The 18,323-nt window shown below is 39.2% G+C and overlaps 9 protein-coding genes across 9 annotated transcripts; 7 read left to right on the forward strand and 2 right to left on the reverse strand. All coding sequences in view use genetic code 12, as the record gives it.

Annotated features, from left to right (window-relative positions):
* Window positions 1-136: 136 nt before the first annotated feature.
* CPAR2_204490 (mitochondrial 2-oxodicarboxylate carrier) lies at window positions 137-1,000 on the forward strand (the record flags this gene model as incomplete). Its single annotated transcript, XM_036809329.1, has 1 exon — window positions 137-1,000. One exon carries the CDS (start codon window positions 137-139, stop codon window positions 998-1,000), a length of 864 nt encoding a protein of 287 aa, XP_036665976.1.
* Window positions 1,001-1,495: 495 nt separating this feature from the next.
* STE13 (Ste13p) lies at window positions 1,496-4,270 on the forward strand (the record flags this gene model as incomplete). Its single annotated transcript, XM_036809330.1, has 1 exon — window positions 1,496-4,270. One exon carries the CDS (start codon window positions 1,496-1,498, stop codon window positions 4,268-4,270), a length of 2,775 nt encoding a protein of 924 aa, XP_036665977.1.
* Window positions 4,271-4,394: 124 nt separating this feature from the next.
* Window positions 4,395-4,955, forward strand: CPAR2_204510 (uncharacterized protein; the record flags this gene model as incomplete). Its single annotated transcript, XM_036809331.1, has 1 exon — window positions 4,395-4,955. One exon carries the CDS (start codon window positions 4,395-4,397, stop codon window positions 4,953-4,955), a length of 561 nt encoding a protein of 186 aa, XP_036665978.1.
* Window positions 4,956-5,144: 189 nt separating this feature from the next.
* Window positions 5,145-7,643, forward strand: RNR3 (Rnr3p; the record flags this gene model as incomplete). The annotated part of the gene is made up of 1 exon (XM_036809332.1): window positions 5,145-7,643. The coding sequence occupies one exon, from the start codon at window positions 5,145-5,147 to the stop codon at window positions 7,641-7,643; it is 2,499 nt and encodes an 832-aa protein (XP_036665979.1).
* Window positions 7,644-7,698: 55 nt separating this feature from the next.
* Window positions 7,699-9,054, reverse strand: CPAR2_204530 (TFIIH/NER complex subunit; the record flags this gene model as incomplete). The annotated part of the gene is made up of 1 exon (XM_036809333.1): window positions 7,699-9,054. One exon carries the CDS (start codon window positions 9,052-9,054, stop codon window positions 7,699-7,701), a length of 1,356 nt encoding a protein of 451 aa, XP_036665980.1.
* A 310-nt stretch (window positions 9,055-9,364) lies between these two features.
* On the forward strand, window positions 9,365-12,814 carry CPAR2_204540 (DNA-directed RNA polymerase III core subunit; the record flags this gene model as incomplete). The annotated part of the gene is made up of 1 exon (XM_036809334.1): window positions 9,365-12,814. One exon carries the CDS (start codon window positions 9,365-9,367, stop codon window positions 12,812-12,814), a length of 3,450 nt encoding a protein of 1,149 aa, XP_036665981.1.
* Window positions 12,815-13,217: 403 nt separating this feature from the next.
* On the forward strand, window positions 13,218-14,444 carry CPAR2_204550 (uncharacterized protein; the record flags this gene model as incomplete). Its single annotated transcript, XM_036809336.1, has 1 exon — window positions 13,218-14,444. One exon carries the CDS (start codon window positions 13,218-13,220, stop codon window positions 14,442-14,444), a length of 1,227 nt encoding a protein of 408 aa, XP_036665982.1.
* A 301-nt stretch (window positions 14,445-14,745) lies between these two features.
* Window positions 14,746-16,065, forward strand: CWT1 (Cwt1p; the record flags this gene model as incomplete). Its single annotated transcript, XM_036809337.1, has 1 exon — window positions 14,746-16,065. One exon carries the CDS (start codon window positions 14,746-14,748, stop codon window positions 16,063-16,065), a length of 1,320 nt encoding a protein of 439 aa, XP_036665983.1.
* A 105-nt stretch (window positions 16,066-16,170) lies between these two features.
* Window positions 16,171-18,267, reverse strand: NOC2 (mRNA-binding ribosome synthesis protein; the record flags this gene model as incomplete). Its single annotated transcript, XM_036809338.1, has 1 exon — window positions 16,171-18,267. One exon carries the CDS (start codon window positions 18,265-18,267, stop codon window positions 16,171-16,173), a length of 2,097 nt encoding a protein of 698 aa, XP_036665984.1.
* Between the last annotated feature and the right edge of the window lie 56 nt (window positions 18,268-18,323).

The following is an 18,323-nucleotide window of genomic DNA, read 5'->3' on the forward strand; positions in this document are numbered from 1 at the left end:
TCCAATACTAGTTAAAGTCATTGATTCATTCAGCTGTTTTGTGAATTTGTTATAAATCTTTTCACAAACCCCAAGGAAATAGATTGTTTTACTTTGTACTACCACCACCACCAACCCACTTTTTGTTAGAGTAATCATGGCTGAACCATCACCATTACCATTCATATACCAGTTTGCAGCTGGAGCTATTGCAGGAGTTTCTGAGATTCTTGTTATGTACCCTTTAGATGTTGTCAAAACCAGACAACAATTGGACTCCACAAACGCGACTAAAGGTACCATCAACTGTTTTAAAACAATTGTTAGAGAGGAAGGCTTTTCGCGCTTGTATAAAGGTATTACTGCTCCTATTTTGATGGAAGCACCAAAGAGGGCAACAAAATTTGCTGCAAATGACGAATGGGGTAAATTTTACAAGAACTTTTTCGGTGTTTCGTCCATGACTCAACCATTAGCTATTCTTACAGGTGCTACTGCTGGTGCCACTGAGTCATTTGTTGTTGTTCCATTTGAATTGGTCAAGATTAGATTACAAGACAAAACTACCAAGTTCAATGGTATGGGCGAGGTGATTAAAGATATTATCCAAAAGAATGGTGTCTTGGGTTTGTACAAAGGTCTTGAGCTGACAATGTGGAGACACATTTGGTGGAATGCAGGTTATTTCGGATGTATCCATCAAGTCAAGTCATTGATGCCAAAACCAAAGGATAACACACAAAAGATCTTGTTTGATTTGACATCTGGTACAATTGGAGGTACTTTTGGTACAATTTTGAACACGCCATTCGATGTCGTCAAGTCTAGAATTCAAGCTGGCTCTTCGAGATACAGATGGACCTATCCTTCATTGGCCATGGTTTACAAGGAAGAAGGATTCGGTGCATTGTATAAAGGTTTTATTCCAAAAGTTTTGAGATTGGGTCCAGGTGGGGGTATATTGTTAGTTGTATTCACTGCATGTATGGACTTTTTCAGGAAATTCCACGAAAAGGCCTAGAGCTCTACATTATAGCCATGTATCTATTGTATAGGAAGCATAGGAAATCATGATACTTCCAGTTTGTAAACTGACCCTTGAGATTTTGTGACCCTATTGTAAATGTTACGTCGCAAGATGCGACATTGAACTTTCCTTTTTGGGTGACCAAAGGAGATGGTTTGATACACAAGAAACCGACTATTCGAGCTGTTGAAAGAAGTGAAGGAGTGTTCGTCTGGTTGGTTAGCATCACTACTCGTTATCACAGTACGTAATAGGCGATTTTAGGTTCTTTTGTATGCAAATGTCACTAAGACTAAACAGGAGAAATAAGAAAAACAAAAAGTAGGAAATATCTATGCAACACTAACGTCCAAACGTGATACTCCTTTACTGTGATTACGCCTTCGATAATTATTTCATTTCGTTTGAAGCGATTTAGGACTACTCAATTTTCAACCGACTCAAAAAGAGTTACTACATGCTACTCAGTCGACGCCTATAAACCGAAATATGTACGCCAAACTCAATTCAAGTGACCGTATAGAACAATACGAAATGGTGGATCAAAGTCATCGACAATCTACATTGGACGGCGCTGTTGGAGATGCATCCCAAGAGGGATCACCCTCCAAGTCGTCGACTGATTCTCGATCATCAGAATTTTTGGAAGATATTGAAAGTTGTGCATTAAGGACAGGTGAAACAAAAGACGATTTCAATAATGATCCATTTTATCAATCCATTTTACGAAGGTATCGAAAACAAGGTTTTCCTTTAAAGTATTGCCTGATTTTTGGAGTAGTTTGTTTGCTTTTATGGATAGTTGGAATTGTGGCGTATTCTCAACAAAGTCCTTCGCAGCTAATATCAAATACCAAATGGCAGACGAACGTCCATTTGGGAGACAGAAACATTACTTTGGCAAAGTATGATCCACATCTCAAAAATATAACATTTGACGGATGGAGAAATGGAGATTATTTAACTTATGAGGAAGAAGTTCACTGGTTGAATGCAAAACAGTTGCCAAAGAATAAACATAGAGGACTTTATTTGACATCGACTCTGCATTCGTTTTTAATTAGGCAGGCTAATGGCGACTACGAAGCAGTATTTCTACCGACAAAGAAATTTGCCTATCAGAACAATTTCTTCAATATAGAGGAGATTACTTTGAACCCCACTACTCCTATTGATCAACTCAATAATTTTCATCTTATCAAAACTGATACTTTAAAACAATGGAGACATCTGTCGTTTGCTTTGTATTGGATTTACAATCCTCAACTTTCAACATACATACCAATCCAACCTCCTCGTGAAAGCGATACCCAAGATAGCAACTCGAAATTGCTGGCTACTGCTTTAGAGAAGTTGCATTTTGTTGAATTTGCTCCGGATGGTAAATCCGTTGTATTCGCATTTGAGCACAACTTGTACATCCAAAACTTATCAAATAACAAAGTACAGCAAATCACCACGGATGGATCACGCTATATATTCAATGGTAAACCCGATTGGATTTATGAGGAGGAAGTGGTTGCAACGGATCGCATGATTTGGTGGTCGCCCAACTCAAAGCATCTCGTTTTCACAAAAATCAATGACACTGAAGTGAAGAATGTCAATATCGATTACTACGTCAAGCAAAACACTGAGGTGGGAATGCAATACGACCAATCGAATGAGAAAAGATATCAATTAGTGGACCAGTATCCAGTCGAAAGTTCACTTTTATATCCCAAGCCTGGAACTCGAAATCCTACAGTATCGCTTCATGTGTACCATGTTGACGAGCAAAAACTTGAAACTATTCTGGACAAAGACGAGGGTTTAGGTAGAGATTTTGTGGTGTACCAAGCTAGCTGGATTGACAATGAAAACTTTTTAGTGAAGGAAACTGACAGAACAAGCAAAATTTTATCCAAAAAATTGTACACTCCAGCCTCGTCAAATTTGCTGTTATTAGGTTCGGTGAATGTGACTGATTTGTACGGAGGCTGGGTTGGAAAAATGAAGCCTATTACAAGCTTAAATGGTCCCTACGTGGATAATTACGTTGTGGATGGGAAAAACTATCTAGCAATATTTGACAAGGCGAGTGATATTCAACCACTGAGGGTATTGAAGGAATATCAGGCAATTAATGAAGGGATCTACGATGAAGTCGAGAATTATCTCTACTTTCTCACTAATAAAAGAAGTGCTATGGACTCTCACTTAATTGGTTACGATCTAGCAAAAGATACGTATATTGAAATCACAAGCTTGGATGTCGATGGATATTACGTTGCCTCATTCTCGCAAAATGGAAGATTTTTAAATCTTCAGTATGAAGGACCAGATCAACCGTGGCAAAGACTAATCGATATGGCCGGATTACATGATTCATTATACGATGTAACAACTTTGAAAAAGGCAATTCTCCAATATCCAATGGTCAACCATTTCGAAGTTTCCCAAAAACAGTTTCAAAAATTCAACTTCCCTACGGTGATTCACCGGCAAATCAAAATTCTCAAGTACAATATAGCGCTTAGCGTGAAGGAGATTTTACCTCCAAACTTCGATCCAAAGAAAAAGCATCCCCTTTTGGTCCATGCATACGGTGGTCCAGGCTCACAGAATGTGTTGAAAAAATTCGACATTGATTTTTTAAAGATAGCTAGTGCAGCTTTGAATGCAGTAGTGCTAGTGATTGATCCACGTGGAACAGGAGGAAATGACTGGCAGTTTCAAGCCTTTGCTAGTAATAAAATTGGTTATTGGGAGCCTAGAGATGTCAAGTTAATTACCTCTGAGTATATGCTGGCAAATGATTTTATCAACAAGAATCGGGTTGGTTTGTGGGGATGGTCTTATGGTGGATTTACTACTTTGAAAACTTTGGAATACGACAATGGACGAGTATTTAAATATGGAGTGGTCATTGCTCCTGTGACAAATTGGTTATTCTATAACTCCATATACACAGAGAGATATATGAATCAACCAAGTGAGAATCCGAATTATAAAAAGTATGCAAGAGTTCAAGATGTGGAGAATTTCAAAAATATTCACCGATTTCTCATTATGCATGGATCTGCTGATGACAATGTGCATTTACAAAATACCATGTGGTTGATGGATAAGCTCAATTCTGCAAGTGTCAAGAATTATGATTTGCAGATTTTCCCTGATAGTGATCACAATATTGATTACAATAATGCAAACACCCTCGTTTATGGTAAGCTACTACTGTGGTTACAAAATGCATTTAACGGGAGATTTGACGATATGGTGTAGGTATAAACACGATATCTTATCATTCTGTTTATCATGCACTTTTGTAATAATGTATCAAATTCCCCCTCTCATTTTTTTTTACTTTTTGCAACACATAATAATGCACACCAAAAGGTTGACACGTATGTGTAGACAGTTTCACTTGTATTCAGAGTATATACTTACAATTGTAGAGGAAAAGAGGACTGTTACGAGTCCTATTCAAGCATATGAAACTAATTTAGATAAGCAGTTGCGTGTTTACAAGTTGAAGAAGGATACTTTAATGAAGGCAACCAAGTATGTTAAAGATGGTGACAAAATTCAAAAATTGATTGAGTACTGGCGTACAGTAGCACAGCTTGCATCCAATTACGTTTTCAATGAGAGATCAATTGCAATTCAAAAAATGGGTGGATTTCAAGAATGGCAAAGACAGCAATGGGAAAAGAAAAAGCAAAAAGAGTTGGAAGAAAAAGAAGCTCTATGGGAAAGGATTTCAGAGGAATTGCAGGCAATCTCCAATGAGAGCAAGTCAGCAGTGATGGAGCAACTTGCTGAACTCGGTTTTGTCGTATCTGATGATGGTGAAATTGTAGATAATTTACACAAAGAAAGTGAAACGGAACCAGAGTTTTCCATGGAGTTTACCATGAAAGATTTGTACAGGATCTTAAAGCTAGATTATGATCTAGTGTATGAGTAAAGAATAGGTGTCAACTTTTGATGTCTTTAGTTGCCTAATTGGATAGGGAAATGAAATGCAGTTTGATATTGTGACTCTCTCTCTCTCTATTTGTGTTATGTGATACATTTCTTTTTTCTGTCTTAAATTTTTACTATCTTCTTTTGAGATGAAAGTTTGCTTTCGTGAGTTAAGAGCCACTCTCGCAGTATGTACGCGGCTCGAGATTCACTGGTGTACCACATGACAGTCGATACAGCAACAATTATCGAAGATATAGATGAGGAGTACCTCATGAAATTGGTTTTAAGGTTTTGCCACGGGCTTGACACGTCCTACATCAAACTCGATGATATTGTGACTTCGATACTAGCTGGCCTACCTGATAAAATTACGATTCATGAAATTTACAACTTTGCTTCTGAGGTAATAGCGAGTAGGGTGATACATCACCCTGATTATGCTATACTTGCTGGACGAATGGTTTCACACCTTTTACAGTTGCAAGTACCATACAGATTCAGTGAAAACATACAACGATTGAAGGATACCACAAACTCGCGAGGAGAGCCATATTCCCAAATGTCGGACAATTTTTATGAGATTGTTATGAAACACAGAGAAGAGTTTGACGGAATTATAAAGAAAACGGAAAAGATTGAGTTGGCTTATTTTGGAATCAAGACTTTGGAAAACTCATATCTTTGGAGAACTGGCAACAAAATAGCTGAAACTCCAGAATACATGTTTCTCAGAGTGGCTATAGAAATTCACCAAGATGACATACAAGCGGTTGAGGAAACATACGTACTAATGTCCCAAAAATACTTCATCCATGCACTGCCAACACTATATAATGCCGGATGCGCGTACAACTACCTTTCATCCTGCTTTTTGTTAGCAATGAAGGATGATTCAATTGATGGGATCTATCAAACGCTTCATGAAGCGGCGTTAATTTCTAAAGCTTCTGGCGGTATTGGAATTCATATTCACAATATTAGGGCCCAAGGCTCGCATATAGCCAGCACCAATGGAAGAGCAGGTGGAGTAGTTCCCATGTTACGAGTATTCAACAACACTGCCCGATATGTTGACCAAGGTGGAGGCAAAAGACCAGGAGCTTTCGCTATCTACTTGGAGCCTTGGCATGCCGATGTGTTTGAGATTTTAAACATGAGAAAGAATCATGGGAACGAAGAGTTTCGTACGAGGGATTTGTTTTATGGGTTGTGGATTCCTGATTTGTTTATGCAAAGAGTAAAGTCCGGCGGTGATTGGTCTTTGTTTTCTCCCGATGTAGCGCCGGGGTTGAGTGATGTATATGGAAGTGAATTTATTGAGTTGTATGAGAAATACGAAGCACAAGGATTGGCGTCTGCCACAATAAAGGCTCAGAAACTTTGGCTTGCGATTTTGGAGTCACAAACTGAAACGGGTGGACCCTACATGTTGTACAAAGATGCATGCAATCAGAAAACCAATCAGTCGAATCTAGGCACAATTAAATCGTCAAACTTGTGCTGTGAAATTGTTGAATATTCTTCTCCAAGTGAAACCGCTGTTTGCAATTTGGCATCATTGGGTCTCCCTTCTTTTCTTCAATCCACAGAAGATAGCATTGAGTTTGATTTCGACAAATTGCACTCTGTGACTAAAGTCGTCACAAGGAATTTGAACAAGGTGATTGATGTTACACGCTACCCGGTAAACTCAGCGGAAAGATCAAACAAAAAGAATCGACCAATAGCTATAGGCGTACAAGGTCTAGCTGATTTATTTCTCGAATTGAGGTTACCATTTGACTCTCTAGAGGCTAAAAAACTCAATTCGCAAATCTTTGAAACCATCTATCATGCTGCTGTAGAGGCCTCACTTGAATTATCTATACTTGAGGGTCCTTACTCAACCTTTGCTGGATCTCCAGCTTCGCAAGACATTTTGCAATTTGATATGTGGAATCAAAAACCAGAATTCTATGATGACTGGGATCAGTTAAAAGATAATGTGAGGAGTCATGGGTTGAGAAACTCACTTTTAGTAGCTCCCATGCCTACTGCTTCAACATCTCAAATCTTAGGGTTCAATGAGTGTTTCGAACCATACACCTCCAACTTGTATACTCGTCGAGTGATATCAGGCGAATTTCAAGTGGTGAACAAGTATCTCATAAGGGATTTGGTGGATTTGGGAATTTGGAATTCAGCATTAAGGAGCAAAATCATTCAAGATGGTGGATCAATCCAAAATATACCAGTGATACCTGGGGATATTAGAAAACTTTACCGAACAGTTTGGGAGTTGAAACAAAAGGATATCATAGATATGGCTGCAGATAGAGGAAAGTTCATCGACCAACTGCAAAGCATGAATATTTATATGCTGAATCCAACCATAGGTAAACTCACCAGCTGTCATTTTCATGCCTGGGAAAAAGGTTTGAAAACGGGCATGTATTACTTACGAACACAAGCTGCTGCGAGAGCCATCCAATTCACTGTTGATAAGGAAGAAGTGGCCTCAGCCGAGCATCAACAAGTTCAAAAGAGTTTGAAGAGAAAGAAGTATATTGAAGGTAGTCAAAGGAGGAGCAGCAGGAAAGTGTCTGCTTATGCAACTCCGAATTCGGAGGTTTATGATATTCATGACACCACGCCAGTGGCTTGCGATATAAGATATGCTAACAACTGTGAATCCTGTTCTGGTTAAATTCTTTTTCTAGAATGTAGATAGCTGTATATAGAATAAAAGGTGCACCAATGCCTTACCCCCTTAATTTTCGATTGGCAAAGTCTGCAACTTGCGCCATACCATCCTTTGTAACAAAGAATTTTCGCTTAGCCTTATCTCCCCATACCAACACTCCTAATTCTGTAGCATAATTCGATAGCATATCGTATTCCTGTTGATTAGCAAAATCCTTAAACAAGTATCCTTCAACTGTTTGTATCCTATCAAGTTCCAATTGCCAAAGTTTAATTTGATCAACAACGTTTGGTGGGATCACCTCCAATTTATGTTGTGATATTGTTCCATCAGTTTTGCTTTGTGGGGCACCACCAGCTGTATTAATATTATGACTGGCATCAAACTCCACCTTTTTGTCCAACTTCTCCTTCGCCAACGCTTTCATTTGCGGATGAGCATGTGTTTCCAAGAATTTGATGATTTGATCTGAGGTTATTCCATTATAAAGAGCATTTCTAATAGATTCTCGGGTAATTTGACCACATACCATATTAGAAAATCTTGTTTTCATTTGAACAAACAAGTTGAGAATTGCAATTTCCAAGGGGGAATTGGTGTATGCGTAAATTTTGAAATTTGTTTCAATAATGATAGATTCGCGGCTCGTGGATGTCATCATTTGACCCTCACTTTCTTCCAATGCTTGCTCAACAGCCATAGACGGAGTTTTCAACGCCGATGAGTCTGACGTAAGCGTTGTTGCCAATCTGGTGGGGTAAAATCTACTTGAAGTCTTTGATTTTTGATATATTAGTCCAAGATCCTTTAAATCAGCAAGCATACTCACCTGCGTCTCACTCAAACTTAATACTGAGTAACTTTTTCCCAATTCCAAACAACCAAGAATGAAAATAAAGTTCAACACATCCACGGGATTCATATTCAGTTCCGAAGTTAAATTTAGGTATTGTAGAAGCAAAGTCCATATTTGTGCATTTACATCCTGTAAGAGAAACTGAAATCCAGTATTTGTTATAGTCAATTCTGATTCTCCCTCCATGAGACCACCCAATTTTAACAAGCTCAAGACCGATCGTGATGGTGTTGGTGTCCCCTCTGTCCCTACCATAAAATGTAAAATATTTTCCCACTCATGCGACGCAAACTTGTCTAAAAAAGATGTTTCAATTTTATCGGCATCGTCATCGGTACTAATACTTCCAAAAGCGTTTGGATCCTGGGAGCCCGTGAGGCAGTCTCGAAAGTTGGAACGAAAAATTGTATTCAATCGAACATTGGTTCCTTTACTATCGTACTCAATCAAGTGTAACAGCTCCAAACGCTTTAATGCATCAAACTCCATCCTCTTAGCCAGTGGCTTACACCACTTGGTCAAATCCCTCATGGGCATGGGCTTCTCATTGAAAATCATTGTCATTATATAAAACTGTGCTATGGGAGATAGGAGTCGATAAATTGATAGACACGTTGCAGGTGCCTCGTACAACTTCAGCTGTACTGGCTTGGGAAGGTCCTCTAGATACTCATTGACTGTGCTTTTGAACAAGTTCGACGACATTTGATGGTGATGCTGATGCTGATGCTGATGCTGATGGGTGCATTAAAACTAATTGAAAGTTTGGAATGAGTGGTAGCGTGTATTCTCTTTATACGATGTTGGGATGAGATCAGAAAAGAAAAATTATTCTTCCTTCTTTCCAGCTAACTATAACCCATAAAACATGGCAAGAAAGTCAAAGAGTGTTACAGATGATGCATTCAACGAACTCTTCAAACCCGAATACAAAGGTAAACGCTTAACTGACGAAATTAATACCGCTGAGGATAAGTGGAATTTGTTGCCTGCATTTTTAAAAATCAAGGGTTTGGTCAAACAACATCTAGATTCTTTCAACTACTTTGTTGATGTTGACTTGAAAAAGATCTTGAAAGCAAATTCACTAGTGTTGTCTGATGTGGATCCTGATTTCTATGTAAAGTACATTGACATAAGAGTCGGCCACAAGTCTACGTCACCACCAGGTACCAAGGAAGTGATATTACCACCTCACGAATGTAGGCTACGAGATTTGACCTATAGTGCTCCAATCTATGTCGACGTTGAATATACAAGAGGGAGAAAAATCATAAGGCATTACGACTTGGAAATTGGGAGAATGCCGATAATGTTGAGATCAAATAAATGTATGTTGGATGGAATGGATGACAAAATGATGGCCCAAGTTGATGAATGTCCTCTCGACCCAGGGGGATATTTTATAGTCAATGGTACCGAAAAGGTTATCTTGGTGCAGGAACAATTATCAAAGAATAGAATCATTGTTGAAGCCGATGAGAAGAAGGGTATAGTTCAAGCTTCCGTAACGTCTTCCACTCATGAGCGTAAATCAAAAACATATGTGATAACCAAGAACGACAAAATCTACCTCAAACACAACTCCATCAGTGAAGATATTCCTATTGTGATTGTTTTAAAGGCAGCGGGGGTCACCTCGGATTTGGAAATTTTACAACTTGTTTGCGGGTCCAACTCCAACTACCAAGATTTATTTGTGGTCAATTTTGAGGAAGCTGCGAAACTAGAGGTGTTTACTCAGCAACAAGCCCTACTTTATTTGGGAAAGAGGGTAAAGACCATTAGGAGAGCTGGTGCACCCAAATTATCCCAACTACAAGAAGGTATAGAGGCCATTGCAACTACCATAATTGCGCATTTGACAGTTGTTGACTTGCAATTTAGGGAAAAGGCTTTGTATATGGCAGTTATGGCGAGACGTGTTATTATGGCCATGCACAATCCCAAAATGGTAGATGATCGTGATTATGTTGGTAACAAAAGGTTGGAACTTGCTGGACAGCTAATGTCCTTACTTTTCGAGGATTTGTTCAAAAAATTCAACTCGGACTTTAAAGCAAATATTGACAAAATTTTAAAGAAACCTAGCCGTACGTCTGAGTTTGATGCCCTCTTGTCAATAAACATTCACTCCAACAACATTACCATGGGTCTCAATAGAGCAATTTCCACGGGTAATTGGTCTTTGAAACGTTTCAAGATGGAAAGAGCAGGTGTCACTCATGTTTTATCCAGATTGTCATACATATCAGCTTTGGGGATGATGACTCGTATTTCATCACAGTTTGAAAAGTCGAGAAAAGTATCGGGTCCTCGTGCATTGCAGCCATCTCAGTTTGGAATGCTTTGTACAGCTGATACGCCTGAAGGTGAGGCTTGTGGTTTGGTCAAAAATTTAGCATTGATGACTCATATCACCACCGACGATGAAGAAAATCCCATCAAGAAGTTGTGTACAGCTCTTGGTTGTGAATCAATTTTGGGATTAGACTCAGCTACATTGCACGTTGAGGGAAACTTTGGGATTTATCTCAATGGTACTTTGCTAGGCACTACTAGGTTTCCAGTGAAGTTTGTAACTGATTTCCGCCGATTAAGAAGGGCTGGAAAAGTTTCTGCCTTTGTGAGTATTTATACTAATTCACACCAACAAGCTGTTCATATTGCTACGGATGGTGGAAGAATTTGTCGGCCTTTGATTATTGTGGAGAACAACAAATCTAAAGTAGAAGCAAAGCATTTGACTAAATTGTTGAATGGTGAGTGGGAATTCGATGACTTTTTGAAAGAGGGATTGGTTGAGTATCTTGATGTGAATGAGGAAAACGACTCATTGATTGCGTTGTATGAAAAGGACATTGGTGAAAATCCTAATGCCACAGTGACCCACTTGGAGATTGAGCCATTCACTGTGCTTGGGGCTGTCGCCGGTTTGATTCCTTATCCACACCACAACCAATCGCCAAGAAATACTTATCAATGTGCGATGGGTAAACAAGCTATAGGTGCTATTGCTTACAACCAGTTTAGGAGGATTGATACTTTGCTTTACTTTATGGTTTATCCACAACAACCAATGGTTAAAACCAAAACCATTGAACTTATCAACTACGATAAACTACCAGCCGGTCAAAATGCTACTGTTGCGGTTATGTCCTACTCAGGCTACGATATTGAAGATGCTTTGGTGCTTAACAAGTCCTCTTTGGACAGAGGATTTGGAAGATGTCAAGTTGTTAGAAAAAACACCGTGCAATTGAAAAAATACCCAAACCATACTAAAGATATCTTGTCCGGTATGAGGGTGGATGAAAATGATGAGCCCATTTTCCCACATCGGGCCTTGGGCCCAGACGGTCTAGGTGAGGTTGGTAGTAGAATCGAAAATGGGCAAGTGTATGCCAACAAATGTGTTCCCACAAACTCTGGTGACTCGAGCTTGGGGCAACCTCAGCAAGTGGAAAATCATCGAGAAGCTCCATTATTCTACAAAGGGCCAGAGCCTTCCTATGTTGATCAGGTCATGATGTCGGTTAGCGACAATGACCAAGCATTGATCAAGGTATTACTTCGACAAACTAGAAGACCAGAGTTGGGAGATAAATTCTCATCAAGACATGGGCAGAAAGGTGTTTGCGGAATTATTGTGCAACAAGAGGATTTACCATTCAATGATGACGGAATATCCCCGGATATCATTATGAACCCACATGGTTTCCCATCTCGTATGACTGTTGGTAAGATGATTGAATTGATATCAGGAAAGGCTGGTGTATTGAATGGATCATTAGAGTACGGTACATGTTTTGGTGGATCAAAATTGGAGGAGATGTCGAAAATCCTTGTTGAAAAGGGGTTTTCATATTCTGGTAAGGATATGTTGTACTCGGGGATCACAGGAGAGTGTTTACAAGCATACATATTCTTTGGTCCCATTTATTACCAAAAATTGAAGCACATGGTGTTGGACAAGATGCATGCCAGAGCAAGGGGCCCAAGGGCCGTGTTGACAAGACAGCCAACTGAAGGTAGATCCAGAGATGGTGGTTTAAGATTGGGAGAAATGGAGAGAGATTGTGTTATCGCTTATGGTGCTTCCCAGCTTCTTCTAGAAAGATTGATGATATCTTCAGATGCTTTTGAGGTTGATGTTTGTAACAAATGTGGGTTGATGGGTTACAACTCGTGGTGTACGACATGCAAAAGCGCCGAAAACATTATAAAAATGACAATTCCTTATGCAGCTAAATTATTGTTCCAAGAATTACTTTCGATGAATATTGCACCGCGGTTGAGATTAGGGGATGTTTTTTAGATATATGTGTATAAAGGTCATAAAAAGTTTTGCATGTTTTATTATCGTTTGTCATTGTAGAGCATGGGGGATCCGGGGAAAGCTCTTTATTTTTTGACGTGAGATAACATGATTGCCACAAAATCAGTAAGGAATAAAAAATACAAAATAAAATGGGAACTAAATCACTGTGTAACTCTATATCTGCCCGCTACCGTTAAACAACCATTCTGTCACCCCATAGTTGGCTGTACATATGGTGCGTTTCCATATTCCACCACGTACTGTGGCCATTTCATTGTTGTTAATCTTATTCGTGTTTTGGATTGACTGTGGGTATGGGAACCAACTCGATTTCAAATCCACCTTGTTTTTAACACGAAATTCCATACTAGAATTTAAACAAAGATTGAGCTCAACTAGGATGTTCACCACTATTATGGGTCCCTCTACGAATCCCACTCAATTTGAAGGAGGTGAACCGGGATATCCTTTCGATAGCGTTTTCAATTCTTTGTTTCCTATTGATGCGATGTTTGAGTTCAATACCACAAAGGACGGTAACCTCACCACTCACAAATTTATTGGCAGATATGCATCGTTTAGTGCAATATTGAGTGGGAAACTAAGCAATCAGTACAAGATATTATCAGAGAATGCATGTTCCAATGTGACGGTAAATAAGAATGATCAAAATAAGATTCTTGTTGTTTCTAGGGGAGAATGTAACTTTGTTAGTAAAGTCTTGAACATAGTTGACTCAAATGCAAAGCCAAAAGCCATTCTTATTGCAAATAATGAGCCCTACAGGGGGTTGGTAACGATGTACTCAAACACTTTTAATCAAGACGGTTCTTTGAGGATTCCAATTGTGTTTATCACGTTCGAAGATGGCAAGCTCCTCCAATCATTGGAGGCGGGTGACATAGTTTTGCAAATGAGCACGGCACCAATTGGCGATTGGATGAACGTATTGTTGTCTATTGTTTTGTCGCCTCCATTGTTGATCATCCTCATCTATTGCATGATCTTGTGTGGGCAAAGAGTGAGAAGAAAGCAGATGAACAAGCGCAACACACAATTAGTGAACAACTTGCCGGTCTACGTATACAGCGATGAGCAATTGATACTAGAATCTGATTTTGAGAAGTGTGTCCGTCTGATGGATGAGGGTGTGCTCGTCAATTCTACTTCGTTTGCCAAATGTGCTATGCATCAAAAATTCAGAGTTTTGAACTCCCCGGATGATTACTTTAGAGCATTCAAATGCTCCATATGTTTGGAAAAATACGAACCTTTGATGTCCAGAGTTTTGGTTTTGGAGTGTAAACACATGTATCATCAAAAATGCCTTTCCAGATGGTTGATTAATTTCAAAAGAACTTGTCCGTTGTGTAATAGCACAATTTTCACAGACAATCTTCTTACCGGTCATGAGGTATCCTATGGTAGTACGGACATTGAAAGTGGTGTTACCGAAGGAAGTAGCAGAGAGGTAGAAGATGTGCAACGTCCGTTCAATTACAGGAGTATGAGTAGTCAAGGACTGTTCCAAAGACCTTTTTTAATATCAAGACCGCTGGCGATCTTGAACTGTTACAACTCTAACCACAATGGGCCACAACTCAGTACCAGTATTGATTCAGTATGAAACAAATGACAAAGTATATGTTTATGGTAAAAAGGTGAAAACGATGTAGTTCAGGTATGGTCGTGCTTCATTCTTGTAGTTTTGAGGTCCATACTTTTCACTTCTACCGATTGAGTGCTTCTGTACCATACTTATGAGCGGTTCTTTCTATTTATCACGATCCTTAATATTGATGTCTAAAATGAACCTAGATTTAATGACTCCATTTTTCGTAAAGCATTTATTTTTTGTATTTTTTTTTTGGTTTTGTTTCTTGACCTTTCAAAACACTTCTCCTTGTAAGCAACACAAGCATCGCCATATGGAGGTTACAAACGATAATATAGAGGTGAAAACGGAACCTGAAAAGCAGGAACGAAGAAAGAGGAAGAAAAAGTTGGAAATAGCATGTGTTTATTGCCGGCGTTCACATATGATATGTGATGAATCGAGACCTTGCCAACGATGTATCAAGAGAGGAATCGGACACTTGTGTTATGACGAACCATCCAACTCCAGACAGCGGAGGAAAGCTGCCGCTTTGAGGAATACGGAAACACCAAAAGAGCAATCCCCAGCTCCAGCTCCAACAGCCCAAGACTCAACTCCATTGCCTCCTCCAATACAAGTCAATCCCGGTCAGCAGAAGACATTGAAAAATTCAGTCTTGTCACAAACATTGGCATACAATCAGGAACCATTATTCTACTCGGAGCATGCAGGTAGTGAGTTTAGCTCTTTGAATGATTTTCTTTCCATCATTGATGATCCGGAGTTGGTTAACGGTGCACTCAATGATGACCCTAATCATGCCTTCTGGGGCAACACCATGGCGTTCTCCCCAAATAATTTATTCAACCAAACATTTCCTGAAGAAATTGTCCAACAACCTGTTGCTGAAGAGAATGCCCCCAAATCTCCAAGGGAAACGCAGGCGCCGCTGCTGCTGGAAACACAAGCCAAAGATGCTCAGCCAGTGATATCTGACTCTGCAAGAGATAAATTTTTTCTTACGGCAGCCGATCCAACAACTGAAATATCTCCTGAGGAAAGATTGAAACAGGTGATTAAAGCAAAGTTAGAAGCTGGCTTGTTGCAGCCTTATAATTATGCCAAGGGGTATGCACGGTTACAAAGATACATGGACAACTACATGAATATCTCTAGTCGGCAAAGAATTTTGAAACCGTTATCAATTTTTCGACCGGCATTTCGTGCCATAGCGAGAACATTAAAGGATGTTGACTTGGTTTTGGTTGAGGAAAGCTTTGAAAGGATGTTGCTTGATTACGATCGTGTGTTTACCTCTATGGCGATACCCGCTTGTTTGTGGAGGAGAACTGGTGAGATTTATCGTGGTAATAAAGAATTTGCCTCCTTGGTGGGGGTCACCACGGATGACTTGAAAGATGGTAAGTTGGCCATATATGAATTGATGAGCGAAGAGAGTGCTGTAAATTTTTGGGAAAAATACGGAGCTATTGCTTTCGATAAGGGACAAAAGGCAGTTTTAACTAGTTGCAATTTGAGAACAAAAGATGGTATAAAAAGAAAAAGTTGTTGTTTTAGTTTCACAATAAGGAGAGATAGGTATAACATCCCAAGTTGTATCGTGGGGAATTTCATACCAATAGATCCCTAAATGAGACAGCTTTGTTATTATTTATGTAACTGTTATCTGATCCATATCTTTGGTGACTGTAGTCTTCCCTCTTTGACTAGCCATCTGACCTTTGATTGATCTCGGCTAATCCAGCATATCCTCATCGTTCAACTCCTCCTCTTCGTCTTCTATATACTCTCCCTCGTCTTCTTCTTCCTCTTGTTTTTTCTTCTGCTCCTTTGCCCTTTCTTCCTCCTCTTGGGCCTCTTTAAACAACCTAAGTCTTTCTTCCTTTTGTTGTCTTTGAACAACAATGTACTGTCCAAGAGGAGTTTTCTCCCAACTCAAGTCATTGAGGAAATCCTTTACTTCACGCTTGTCACTTGGACCAAATTCAACATTGGACCTCTTGCGTGAAATTAACTGAGCATTTGCATTAAGCTTCTCGATCAACTGATTCAATTGTTTGTTGAACTTGACATTTTTTGATTTTTTAGTAAATCTCTTCAATCCAAGAACAGCCGGAGTGATTAATTCAGGGAAAGCAATACTTTTAGCATACAATCCAAAAAATTCTGAATTCAATTCGATAAATTGCTCACACAAGCCATCCTGGTACACTTTGGTTCCCAAGTAAGCTTGATTTACTTTGATATTGTGTTCGAAATCGACAATTTGCAATGCGGAAGGTTTTGGTGATTTAGTGATGGCTGTGGATGACAAGATTTCATACAATAATGGAAACAACGGTATGTACACGCCAGTTTTGGATAATCTTAAAAGCGACCTTATCAAGTAGAATCGTAAGGGGAAGAATTGAGCAGTTGGGTTCAACCTGATCGCACCTAATGTTACCTGTACCAATGGGTAAATCAATTGTCTCAACGTTGAGTCTTCCTTGCAAAGCGACAAAACTCTTGACCAGAAATCAAGTGAGTGACAATACTGCCAGTTGTATATGGTCACAAACCCACCTTTCCCATTTACACTATTCCTCAAATGTATTGCTAGTTGTCTGACATACTCAAACCCAATCTGGTACCCAATGGTCTCATCGACACTGAACAACTCAGCCAAAGAATTTTTGCAAAAATTTATTCTTGAAATAGTGTGTGAGTTGGTTTTTCTACAATGTTGCAAAAAAGATGAGTAGGAAATCTTCAACACTGTTTCCAAAATTGATTTTGGGTACTCTCTTACAATATTGTTGATGAAGGCAAACGAAGCGATTTGGGTATCAGTTTCATTAGAGCTGGCCCATACATTTGCAACAGCAGTTATGATTTGCTTCAACAAACGACGATGCGACAAATAATAAGGCATAACTTCATAGAGTGAAGCTAAAATAATAGCTGCAGTCTCGGTATTGGTGATATCCTTGAGCAAAGTGATATACGAACTGGCGTGTGTTTTCAAAATTGAACCAATTTGACTAGCTTGAGCGTTTTGTGGAATAGTTCTAACTCCTTGCTTAGTCTTGTATTTTACAATCTTTTGCACGGCCATTGGAACTTTCTTTAAAACCATCAACATCAATTCAGTGAATGCTTTGGGGTCAACTACAGAGTATTTGTAGTCTTCTCCGTTGTTTATATTCACAGCAGCTTTAAAAGCAATAATGATGTTTCTAATGATTTTTGGTGTGGGTTTTTCCAACTGCTTGCTCCATTTGTCCACAAGTTGAGTAGTAATCTCCACCTTATTCGTTGGATCCTTTGTGGACGTAAGTGACTTGTTGCTTTTACTCTTGGTTTCATCCTCTTCATCTTCGTCTTGCTCCTCGTCTTCATCATCACCATCATCATCATCATCGCTCATGGCCTCCAATGGGTTAACTCCTTCAAAATCTAATAATTGATTATCATTTTCTTTCAAGTATTTGTAAAATTCAGGATCTTGTTCCTCCAAATTTTCAAGATTCTTTTTCATATTCTCCTCATCTTCTGAAGACTCATCTGACAGTGAGGCTTCATCATCCGATTCTTCCAACTTCTTCTTACTCTTTTCCATTCCTTCTGGCATTTCGAAACCTCCAGCAAAGAATTCATCAACCGACATGTCCCCTAAACTGGAGCCATTCTTTGATGGTTCTTCATATGGTTCCTCATTCCCTTTCGCTTTCCCCTTCCCCTTCCTCATAGATGCTTTCTTTTTGAAATCTTGAGCCTTCTTACGATGCTGTATCGTATGCTTCAAGTGCTTGTTTTGAAACTTTTTGGTCTGCTTAGATGTCTTCCCCATTATGACTTAATGTGGATTCCCTTTAGGCGATGTGGTTTTGGAGTTTTTCAATTTTT

This window comes from Candida parapsilosis, contig 005809, assembly GCF_000182765.1.
Source record: "Candida parapsilosis strain CDC317 annotated contig 005809".
Lineage (NCBI taxonomy): Eukaryota > Fungi > Ascomycota > Pichiomycetes > Serinales > Debaryomycetaceae > Lodderomyces > Lodderomyces parapsilosis.